Source organism: Diabrotica undecimpunctata, chromosome 3 (genome assembly GCF_040954645.1).
Source record: "Diabrotica undecimpunctata isolate CICGRU chromosome 3, icDiaUnde3, whole genome shotgun sequence".
NCBI classification, from domain to species: domain Eukaryota; kingdom Metazoa; phylum Arthropoda; class Insecta; order Coleoptera; family Chrysomelidae; genus Diabrotica; species Diabrotica undecimpunctata.
Genome location: NC_092805.1, coordinates 12,659,443 through 12,672,604, shown reverse-complemented (window position 1 = coordinate 12,672,604; position 13,162 = coordinate 12,659,443). Strand labels below are relative to the sequence as shown.

Below are 13,162 nucleotides of genomic sequence, written 5' to 3'. Positions count from 1 at the left end.
TTAAAATGTCTTGTTGTTGTATTTTGGAAATTGTCATAAATTTTGTTTTATTAGCATTAAGCGTTAGTCCGCTTTCCTCACTAGCATTAACTACATTATCTAAAAGTGTCTGTAGATCTAGTATATTCTTTGCAATTAGTATAGTATCATCGGCATATCTGATATGGTTGATCAGTATGCCTTTGACTTTTATTCCAATTGTTACATTTTCAAGTGTTTTTTTAAATATTTCTTCCGAATATAGATTGAACAATAAGGGGGAGAGTATGCAACCTTTCCTTACGCCTCTTTTTATCTCTACTTCCTCCGAAAGTTCTCTGCCTACTCTGACTTTTGCTGTTTGGTTAAAGTAGAGATGATTTATTATTCTTAAGTCTTTTCTGTCGATGTGTTTATCTTTAAGTAACTGTACAAGACTGGTGTGTCGGACCTTATCAAACGCCTTATTGTAATCAATAAAACAAACATAGAGTGGTTCGTTTACATCCATACATCTTTGCATGAGGACGATAAATCCAAATAATGCCTCTCGTGTATATATGGCATTCCTAAATCCAAATTGGGTTTCAGTGATGTCTTCTTCCACTTTTCTGAAAATTCTTAAATGGATAATTTTTAAGAATATTTTTAGTGTGTGACACATTAGACTAATTATACGGTGGTCATTACATTCCTTTGCATTAGGTTTTTTGGTAATGTAATAAATGTTGATTTGAGCCAATCTCTCGGAATAATACCCGTATTATATATAGTATTATATAAGTCTACTAATACATTGATCTAATCTTCTGATATTAATTTAATTATTTCAGTTGGAATTGTGTCAGGTCCCGCAGTTTTATTAGATTTTGCCAGATTTATTGCATGTATTATTTCATCCTTAGTATTAGTATCCTCACATTGGCTAATATCGAGGGACAATTAATAACGTTGTTTAGAATTTTAAATAAAAATATCATATCAGCTCTCAACCTACGTTTCTTTAGTGTAGCAATGTTAAATTGAGACATTATTACAGAATAATCTATAAAATAATTTTTAGTATTTCTTATATTAATATGTGCTTTAAAAGCTAAAGATTTTAGAAACTTTCGCTGAAAGCTCTCCAATTCATCAATGTAGACTTGATGAAATGGGGACCAAACAACAAAGCAGTATTCAAGACCTGAGCGTACCAGAGAGCAATACAATAATTTGAATACAATAGGTGAGAGATCGTGACTGTTACGTTAAATAAAACCAAGATTATGAACTTATGTTTCGAGAACATATCTATTAGCTATTAGATTATTTATACGATCTAATGGAAACAAGAACATTTAGTTGGATTTAAGCTTAAACCATTTTGTTTCGACCTTAAACATATATTATTTACATCATCTTGCAAGAGATCTCTATCTGATTTATCATGTATACAACGAAATAACTTAAGATCATCAGCAAATAGCAGAAAGTGTGAGTTTTTGGTAGCATTTAAAAAACAAGTGACCACAATGAGATCCTTATGGGACACCAGAACAGCAATGGAATTCTTTTAAAATATAATTGGTAATACGAATTTATCGTCCCATACGTGTACGTCCCATAAGAAAACTTTTAATTCAATTAACAATGGGGTCACCAAAGCCAGATGCTTGTGAACCAAAACGTTATGATTAACTTGGTCAAAGGCTAAATGGCTAAATTATAAGGTATATAGAAAAATGTTTCAAACAAAATTGATGTATGTCAAAGACGTCTATAATATAAAATTATTTTCGAATATACAGGGTCAGTAAGAACATAGGAATGAACCAAAGTTTTTTTTGAATAGTATACCCTGTATATTAAATTATTTTAGAATACATTTTTAAAAATATGAAGCGTTTGTATAAAGTTTTCTAGGCCTAAAGTTATTAATTTTTTTAAAATTAAATGCCCTGTTATATTTGCTTTATCCTCTAAACATAAATGTAAAAAATGGAAATAGAAGCTTTAATAAAGCTCAAAAGTTGCGAAAAATAGCTGTAAAATCAAAATATTAAAAGCAGAAAAAAGCAAATAGCGAGGAAAACGTAACCGTACGAAAAGGAGAAAGCTAGGAAAGAAGCAGAAGAAGACACTACGCACATTAGGTATATAACAGCCAGTTAAAAGAAATTTATGTCTCAGAAATACAAGAGAATGACGTTTCGATCATCTCGAAAATCGTTCTCAAAATATCTTTTTTTATGAGAATGATTTCCAATTTTCTAATATAAACGTAGAAGTCAACGAATTTTTAATTTAACTTTAGGTTTATTTCTATTAAAACAGTAGTAAATTCTTAAAAATATTTTACAAAACTTTAAATTGGCACCGAAGATTTAGAACCTTGTGCAAATATAACATTTCTCATTTTTAAAAAATTCCTTAACCCTGCGTTGGTGTGGTGGGGTATGATACACCCCACGCATGCAAAAAACGGAATTTCTCTCAAAAACAGCACCTTACCGCCCTCTATTGTTCAGTAGCTGTTACCAAAATATCATTCTATCGAGTAGCATTGTTATTTTCATAATTTCTTCAATACTGATTTATATAGATGTCATAATATGCCGCAAGGGTATGTCACACCCCACCACACCTCTGCCGTCAGTCAGTTTGTCATTGTTGATGCTGGACATTTTTTCCAAATTTCACGTGGTTTTTTACTTTTTACTCTGGTTGTTGTGCTCAAAATTTGTTATAAATATGTGTACTTATGAACAAGAGCAAGCGAGATTGCTAAGATTCTGGGAAGAGGTACAAAGCGATGAAGATGGGGCTATTCCTGATTCCGAAGACGAAGTGCAGTTCGACAATGTTAGTGAAAGTTTTCATGCCACAGACACAGAACAAGATGGCGACGAAGATGAAAGTGAACAAGAGAATGGAGATGATGTGAGTACATTAGGTAGATATTATTTGGGCAGAGATAAAGTGACTAAATGGGCTAAGAAGGTAGAAGTACGATCGGTTCGCACTAGAGCCGAAAATATAATTTCTCAATTGCCTGGCGTGAAACTACACACTAAAGAAGCTAAAACTGCAATTGATTGTTGGAAGCTTTTCATGGATGACACACTCATTGCTGATATTGTAAAACATACTAATGAGAAAATCAATTCAGTAAGTGAACGTTACAACGATGGGCACCAATACGTAGTAAAAGAGACCTCCGAGCAAGAAATCAAGGGTGTCGTTGGATTACTTTATTTGGCAGGAATTCATCGATCGTCTCGGCGAAACCTTGAAGATTTCTGGGCAAACGACGGCACAGAAATGCCAATATTCAAGAAAACTATGTCTCTAAAACGCTTTCAATTTCTGCTAAGGTGCTTGCGGTTTGACAATGGAGCTACGCGCGTAGATAGAATCAAAATCGATAAATTAGCTCCAATTAGAAGTGTTTTCGAAAGAGTAGTTGACAATTTTTAGTCTGCCTATACACCTGGCATGTATCTCACTATTGATGAAAAATTGGAGGCATTTCGTGGCAGGTGCCCTTTTCGGCAATACATTCCGAATAAACCGGCTCGTTATGGAATCAAAATCTTTGCTTTAGTCGATTCAAGATGTTATTATACTACAAACTTGGAAATTTATTGTGGTTCTCAACCGGATGGTCCTTTCAAACTGAGTACAAAGCCTACAGATGTAGTTTTAAGATTGATTTCACCAGTGTCTGGCAGCAAACGAAATATCACATTCGATAATTGGTTCACTAATTATCCATTAATGCAACAACTTCTTGAAGAACACCAGTTAACATCTGTGGGTACTGTCCGAAAGAATAAGAAGCAAATTCCTTCCACAATGGTCAATACAAAGAATCGAGTTTCCAACCTACACTTTTTGGTTTCCAAAAAAATACAACCTTAGTATCCTATATCCCAAAGAAAAACAAAAATGTTCTTTTGTTATCAACACTACACCATGATGACACAATAGACGAATCTACTGGAAACGCTAGGAAGCCAGAAATAATCACATTCTACAATGTTACTAAGGGAGGAGTTGACACCGTTGACCAGTTATCAGGTACATACGACGTTTCCCGTAACAGCAGAAGGTGGCCGTTGACGGTGTTCTATGCGCTCTTGAATATGTGTGGAATTAACTCCCAAGTAATCTATAAGATCAACAATAATAACTATACACTGAAGCGTCGAAAATATTTGAAATCTCTTAGTTTGTCAGTCATAGCAGATTATATGGAAGAAAGGCAACACAATCCTCGGTTGCCGAGAAAACTGCGTGAGACATCGGGCTATAAGACTGCAGATTGTGATGAACCGTTGCCTAAACGTCAGAAAGTACAAGGTAGATATGTGGTGTGCCCCAGAACAAGAGACAGAAAAAGTCGCTACGTGTGTTATGATTGCAGGCATTTTGTTTGTTTAGAATATGCATGTTTCAAATGTGATACTTGCATCAACGAGGAAAGTCAGTAAATGATGTTGTTAATTGTGTTGATGTCCGTATTTTTCTTTATAATGTTTATTAATTTATAAGTAAATAAAGAAAAATGTGTTTTTAGAAGTCTTTAGTTTTTTTTCATTTCAGAAAAATGTAATAGTTTTAAGCTGCTATTTCTGCTATTTTTAAACTGTGCAATAAATTGTTTGAGCTGATACTTTTTCAATTTTTTTATAGTACACACTATTGTCATTGTATTCAAATGAAATGTATATACTTTTAATGCAGATACTCAAATATTGAGTTTTCCAAGACGTAGTCTGCTATGGGGTATGTCACACCCCACCACACCAGGCACGTAAGTTTCAGGCACCACACCAACGTAGGGTTAAAAATTAAATTGTCAGTTATAAATTGCGACAATACTCGTAATTACATAACTACTGAAATGAGTAACCTAAAAATTCAATAAATGTAAGTATTGCTCAACAACTTTATTTGATTTTATTTTGTTTACTTCCAATTTCGTGTTGTTATGTCAAAGTTAATTCATATTTAATATGTATTATTATTATATATATTTTTTATCTTTCAATTAGAGAGAGAAACGGTATTTTTCCTTGGTTCTCCTTTGTAGAAATCGATCGAAGTTGTATCAGTCCCATTTACATAAATAAAATTATCATGCAAGCTCGACCGGCTCGGCCGTTAAAAACGTCTGGGTACTATTTTTAAACAAACTTTTGCGTTTATTTATTTGTACAGCCAATTTCTAATAAAATGTAATGGTTAGTGTTACATAAATTTTTGATAGCAGTATTATGTGGCTAAATATGAAAATTAACGTTATTTTCAGTCGGATTTTCTTTAGTAGTATACGCTTTAAGGAATATTAAGCTTTTTACATGCCACTTAATATCACCTCTCTGCACGATAGTATAAGAAAAAATAATTACTATTTTAATGGGAATAAGCCACAATTAAAGTTTAAAATAAGTTTATTGGCGTAACTGCAAGAAAAATCTCTGGAAAAAATAAAAACCGGAGAAAACCAAAACTAAAAAAATTAACATTCGAGTTAATGGAAGAAAAACAATAAAAACATAAGTGTAGTGCGATCACTACTTGGTCAGTAACAGTTTTTACATCTGCGCAGAACTTTTCAAGTTCTTCTAGTACACTTTTCGCTGTCAATGCATACACTTTTATTAAATTTTTGTTACTAAATCAAACATGCCTTGCAACAAGTAAAAAACAAAAAAGCACCCAAAGTGTTAAAAATTGTCAGTAACATTGTTGTAGCTGGAAATCGTGATAAATAAGTAACTAATAGACAGGCGTATACCAGACCGGTGGGAAAACGCCAAAGTAATATTCTAACAAAAAAAAGGGTACATCGCCAATATTAGAAACTACAAACAAGACAAAAACCAATGGCATTTCACAAAAACTTAATTTATATCAACCAGTTGGGCAGCCACAATAACGTATCTGAATTAAGACACGAAATAAAAATCAGTTTTCAGGAAGTAGAGATACTCATAAATTTACTTAAAAATAGAAAGTCACCAGGACCAGACGGAATAACCAACGAGCTTCTAAAACATGGAGGAGAAAGTATAACCCTAGAGGTGGCAAAACTTATACAAAACTAATATTGCACTGCAAGATACCAAACGCATGAAAAAACAGCATAATAATACCACTGTTCAAGAAATGAGATAAAGAAGACCTTTATAATTATAGAGGTATAAATCTACTGAACACCGCACTTAAGCTTACCACAAAAGACCGGACAAACAAAATCAATAAACGAACAACTTTATCGATGAACAACAAGGATTCAGATCCGGAAGATCTTGCGTAGACGCCGTATTTGTACTAAGACAAATCACAGAAAAAGCTATCGAGTACAATAAACCAGCATGTCTATGTTTTATAGACCTGACAGAGGCTTTCGCTCGCATCCAAGTCGAAGACGTCAGTGTATAGGTAACAGTTTCTCGTCATGCCATTTAACAAACATATCTGCATTCATATTTTTATGGTAATCAGCTGATTCTGATTTTGAAGAAAAAATCAAATCTGCGTTTTTGATAAAGCCTTCTTTCCCTCCTGCATGAAGAATGATGTGTCTTTTGCCTTCGCTATCTGTGTGTTTTATTGATTTAATGTAATCTAAGTAACATCTAAGTATACGAATGTTACATTTTCAGATTTAAGTCTAGTATATTTTCTTAAAAATTTAATTCTTTTGTGAACCACACTAGTCCTTTCGCATAAAACTAACCCATTATTTTCTTTTTTAAATATAAATCCTAAATATCTCAACACTTTTTAAAGGCTAGTCCTCTTAATTTCCGAAACTTATATTTCTCTTATTTTGGACAGTAAAGTATCTAAACTGACATGTTGATTGTTTTCACGCATTCGATACAAAATATTGCGATTTTCAAATTTTTCTCCATCAGGTAAGTCAATACTCCTAGAATGTTTACGAGCTGTTGTTTTGTCTTAGTGATACTCACTTACAGTAAGATCTTTTTGAGAATCTAACAGTCTTCATTACAGATTTTAGATTTTAGCTTACTTTAACTTATCTCGAGTGCGTCACAAACGCATTGATTTATACATAATAATGACTTTAATGGTGCACTATTGTCTCTTTCCAGGGTAAAGTATTTATGCACATTTGTAATTAATTCATCAATATTTACCTTACGTCTAGGCATGATGGTACTTGAAATTATACGTTTGAATTACAGTATATTAAGTTTAGATCATGGAGAACAAATTAAAAAAGTTGAAAAATATAAATATCTGGGTACAATAATTAACGAAAATAATGAGTACATAGAAGAGATTAAGGCAAGAAATTCTTTCAACAAACTAAAAAAAGTAATCTGCAGCAGGGACATTTCAATTTCTTTAAAGATAAGACTTCTGAGATGCTACGTGTTCTCCGTATTATTTTGTGGGTTGGAGGCTTAGACTTTAAAGAAAGATGTTTCGGACAGATTGGAAGCCTTCGAGTTATCGGCCTACATAAGGATATTAAGAATAAGTTGGGTGGATAGAGTCGCGAATGTCGAGGTATTGAGAAGAATGGGAAAAGATAAAGAGCTTTTAAATACAATTAAAGTCAGAAAACTGCAATATCTGGGACATGTCATGAGGGACGAGCGTTATCTTCTTCACGTGCCATCTCCGCGACGGTGGTTGGCAATCATCATGGCTATTCTTATCTTAGATGCTGCTGCTCTGAATAATTCAATTGATGTGCATCTGTACCATTCCCTCAAGTTACGCAACCATGAGATTCTTCTTCTTCCTACACTTCTCTTGCCCTGGATTTTTCCTTGTATAATCAATTGAAGTAGGTTGTATCTCCCATTACGCATAACATGCCCCAGGTATTGCAGCTTTCGTGTCTTGATGGTTTCCAATACTTCCATTCTTTTGTTGATTCTTCTCATGACTTCGTTGTTTGTTACACGCTCGGTCCATGATATCTTCAGGATTCATCTATACACCCACATTTCAAATGCTTCCAACTTTTTAGCAGTCGACGCGTTAAGTGTCCATGCTTCTATCCCATAAAGCAGAGTCGAGAAAATATAATACCTTGCCAGCCTAACTCTCAAGTCCAATTTTAGTTCTCTTGCACAAAGTACCTTTCTCATTTTCTCATTTTAATGTTATAACTTGTTACAATTAATAATGAGTAGAAGTAGTCGCGGAAAAAGACGCATCTCCTGGTTGAATAATTTAAGAGCTTGGTTTAACTGCACTTCTGCTGACCTCCTTAGAGCGGTGTCGAAAGTGCGAATTGCCATGATGGTTACCAACCTTCTTAGAGGAGATGGCACGTGAGGAAGAGAAAGAAGTTTAGATCAATATGACAGAAACTTTCTAACTGTTGTGCTCGAGAGGGAAAATATAATATAACCGCTTACAAAGATCCTAAACACATTAAGCAAATTAGCCCCATGATTATTAGGAATTCCGAATGTAATTTAATTATGCTTGATAAAAAGTTAAGAAATTTTTGGAAACCGTACATCAAAAAATTAAAATGTTTTCCACAATTATTTTATTTTTAGTACAAGTATTTTCATTTGAAAATAAAAAGTTAAATATATTTACCAAAACGGTACACTCTAACAGACATATGGTTAATCTAACCACCACTATTTAAATTGACAAAATGTTGTAGTTTACTTCGAAGTATTTTTTAACAAAAATTATAAGTGATATTTTAGTACTTTGTATATCTACTTTGAATATAAATTATCCTTAGCACGGTAATATTTGTTCCAGAAAAAAATTATTAAACAAGTAGATGAAAGAAATTTACGTTAAATAACATTATGCAAGAATACTATTTATTAAAAAAAAAATGTAAGAAAATATGTAAAATTATGAATAACGGGTTAATAATACATATATTTGTTTTATACCTAAAATGTAGCAAAGTGTTAAACATTATGGTCACACCAGTGCCGTTTATTGTGCCTTTTAGTACAACGTAGGTTTTCTGCGAATTTCGTTAATCGTTTAGAGATGTAAATTGGTTGAATGTACTGTACATGATGGTCCCAAACCTTCGTATGTTTCAAACGGAAAGATAATTTTTGTTCCGATATTAATTCTTGCAGAGTTCTTTTCATACTTTTTTTTAGTAGCCTTAATAAGAACTGGATTTACTTTTAAATTTGACATTTCCTTCCACAAGTGTATTATCAACTATTTAAAAAGAATAATTTAAAAGAATACGAGACTAAGTTTAGACAAAAATAATTAAAAACGGTTTAAATTAAGGGTTAAGATTAGCGGTTTAAAAGCGAAGCGATTTTACTATTTTAAAATCTGAATTCATAAATTCAAATGTATAAAAGTCGCAATATCCCCGGTTTTAATAATCGAAAATTGTTGTTTTTTTTTAATTTGGGGCATTTCGTAGTATACATAAAAAAATGTCCAAAATAATCATTTATCTTAAATTATTTCGGATTGTTTAAGCAGTGGTTAGATATCTGTATCATAGAGTGTCCCGAAAAAAGCTTTTTATTTACTAATTTCCCTGGTCTATTTTTCCTTACAATCTGTTTTAGTGTTTGCTAAGTAATATAAGTATAAAACGGTATCATCTGCAAAACTTCGATTTTATTCCTGAGTATTTATTGAAAGTAAATTATCGGTATATTCTTGTTATATACATTTTTAATTTTTTTTATTATATTATGTAACGTAACATACTATAATAAGAAAAAATAAATAAACATTGCTCGCAAACACGTAAAGTTGATAATTTTCTGGAATAATTAAATAATCACAATAAATATTAAGATAATAAGATGAGGTATTAGTATTAAAACAAACATTGTAACAAACTGTGTATTTTTGTAATAGTATCAGATTTTATCAACATTTTTAATAATATTGCACCACTTTTTTTAAATATTTGCCAACATTTGTTTCCAGTTTTTATTTTATGTGCGAAATTCCCTTAGCGTTGAAAAACTTTTCTAAATCCTCCCTACACAAATCTGTCGAAGAGGTTAAAACCCAGTAACCCTTCCTAGAGCTCAAAATAAGTAAAAAACGATCAAAAATCTATATAAAACTTACCACTAGTATATATCTCTACGAACTTCTGTATCCTAGAATCAACGCACTCAAAAATATATTATTTACACTTCACTATTTACAAAAATCAGGGCTTTTCGGTATTTGTAGGTCTTTTAATTCAGGACAGAGTCTTGTGTCAAGCTCCCCACTGGTTTTAGCAGGGATCGATCAGCTGGGAAAAGTACACTCCCGTATGAAAATTTTCAGACACTTCCGATCGATACTGTATTCATATTGGTGGGTGGAAGATACGATTTTGCGGCGGAAAGTTTGAGATCGGATATTTTAGTTATTGTTTTATTGTATAATATATTACACAAAAAATACCGCGAATCATCAGTAACCTAATATTTTAGAAGTATATTGCATTATTGGATTTTATTTATATATCACTGAATTTAATATTTTGCGTTTTTTTGCTACTGGTTGCTAAACAACAGGTGTATATAATGTCCTATAAAAACATGTTGTCTTTGTTAGGATCGTTGGTGAAGGATGGTCTTGCATGGTTATAGCTTTGCACTATTCTTACAGGGTGATGTTTCCTGGCATCTTAAATATTTAGAAATAAGGTACCGTCAAACGAGGTGAAATTGTTTATTCTAAAATTATTCATTTACAAATATGATAGAAAATTGTAAAATTCAGTACATACTTTTTACTAATATGATTTAAAAAGATCTATATTAAATATTTCTCTACAAAAAATATGTTTTGATTAAGATTTTAACTAAAAAATGCAACCAATTGAACTTAATGAAAAAAGCATAATATGTAATGCCGGCTGATCATATTCACCCACGTTATAAATATTTTTTAAAAAATGTAAGCACTCTGAAAAATGTATCTTCTTATTGCGCCGTCCCCTGTTAAAGGTTGACGGTCCAATTGGCAATTGTAGCTTTAAAAACTACTGCACGAAACATTTCTGTGGATGAGAGGTCAAATCATCTCCTCAGGTCTTTTAACCACGAGTTCTGGCGTCTTCCAACTGATCTTTTGACCTGCACTTTACCTTCCAATATGATTTGAGCTAGAAGAAGAGGTAAATGATGGGCCAATAATATTACAGCAGGAAGTTTATTTCGCAATAACACAGTTAAAGGATGGCAAAGCTAAAATCTGAGTTTATTGCACTTAAAAAAAAAACCAGGAGCCAAAAAATGCGAAGATTACCATACTATTAGCCTCATGAGTCATGTCCTAAAATTGTTCCTTGAGATAATTCGAAAGAGAATCTACAAGCTGTGTGAAAGTCAAATTTCCCCCAATCAGTTCGAGTTCACAAATGCTGTTGGTACTAGACTTGGCTTTGTTCTCAGTACAAGTCTTATTTCAGAGATGCAGAGACGTCAACTGCGACGTATACGCATGTCTGATTAATTACGAGAAAGCGTCGTACTACAGCACTCCAAGATGATGCAAATACTAAAAGAAGCAGGAATTAACAACCAAGATTTGGAAATAATTAGAAATCTTTACTGGAATCAGACAGCAAATCTCAGAGTTGAAGGTGAACTCACTGACTATGTGAAAATCATGCATGGAGGGAAGCAATGTTTTATTTTGTCTCCTCTAATTTTCAATCTGTACTCTGAAATAATATTTATCGAAGCTCTGCACGAAATTAAAAAATGTATGCTAATAAATGGTTACCGGCTACATCAGATATGCAGATGACACCATAGTATTTGCGGACTACTTAGAAGACCTACAAGATCTTATGAACAAAATCAAGTATTACAGTCAACAATATGGACACAATATAGACGTTAAGAAGACAAAGCTTATGATAATTAGCAAGAAAAGGATAACAGAAGGTCAACTCTACGTCAAGAAATCCCCTGTAGAAAGAGTGACACACTACAACTATCTCGGCACCATAATAAATGAAGAATGACCAGCATCCAGGAGATTAGAGCACGCATCGGATGGGGGCCTTCTTCAAGAGTCACAACTTCTCTCTTGATACAAAAGTAAGAATGCTGCGATGTTACGTCTTCTCTGTCCTTTTTTATGGTGTTGAATCAAGGACCATGAACGAAGATATGTGCAGAAAACTGGAAGCATTTGAGATGTGGCTATATCGGAGAATACTTAAGATCCCGTGGACTGACCGAGTCACAAATGACAAGGTCTTCAGAAGAATAAATAAGAACCGAGAGGTACTGAGCACCATCAAATCTTGAAAGTTACAATTCTTCGGACATATTATGCGAAATAAATCCTGCAAGGAAAAATATGCTCTCCTTCAAGCCATCCTGCAAGGAAAATATTTGGAAAACAAGGTCCAGGAAGAAGAAGAACATCTTGGTTAAAAAAAACTCAGAATCTGGTTCAATACAACATCTGTACAGCTTTTCCGCGCTGCTGCAGATAAAATATAGATTGCCATGATGATCGCCAACATTTGTATCAGATATTCACATCAAGAAGAAACCAAAACAGATACAAATTAATGATTTGACTTAATTTTAAAATTAAATTTTAAACAATCACTTAAGATACACTTATTTAATGCAGAAACCACCTAAGTGCAAATTTTTTAAACAATTATAACACAAAAACTTAAAAGACAAAGAAAATAAAAAAATTGATTATCCCAATAGCATGTTTTTGACATGTAAAAAATATACTAGAGACTAGACCTATATTTAAGCTGCAAAACACCGAAAGTTGAAAAAAGCGCACTTAGGTGGTTTCTTAAATAAACGATTCAATTAGTACTCAATTATTATAAAATATTATACAACACGATACTTACGCTATTAAAATACATTACTGGAAGATTGAACAACATAATACACATAAACTACAACAAAAACAACGTTAAAATCGAAAATATACGTAAAATAAGCTCGTATCGAAGTGGGTAATTATGCATTCTAATCAAAAGTTTGATTTCAGTGGCGTACGCCAACCGAATTAGAACTGCAAAGTACAGAATATAATCAAGTATCGTTAGAATGAATAAACAACTATGGAAGGCGATTAGAAAGTCACAGATAAGGGGTTTATTTTTACCTCTGGGTGATACTTGGGTGTAGTGAACTTGAAAATTTATTCAGGCAGAAATATTTTTGTTATTTTTAAACTATGAATAGTGAAGACA

The 13,162-nt window shown here is 32.7% G+C and overlaps 1 protein-coding gene across 3 annotated transcripts in view; it reads right to left on the bottom strand.

The window, feature by feature from the left end:
- Nucleotides 1–12,962, bottom strand: part of Rab3 (RAS oncogene family member Rab3) — a 131,809-nt gene extending 118,847 nt beyond the window's left edge. The window contains exon 1 of one of the 3 annotated variants that reach the window (XM_072525282.1): nt 12,815–12,962. In XM_072525282.1, the coding sequence (XP_072381383.1) occupies nt 12,815–12,859 (45 nt within the window). In that variant the 5' untranslated portion in view covers nt 12,860–12,962. Of the gene's footprint in view, nt 1–10,050; nt 10,192–12,814 lie in introns of those variants that run through there. The other 2 variants (XM_072525285.1, XM_072525287.1) reach the window with 2 other exon arrangements.
- Nucleotides 12,963–13,162: the final 200 nt, after the last annotated feature.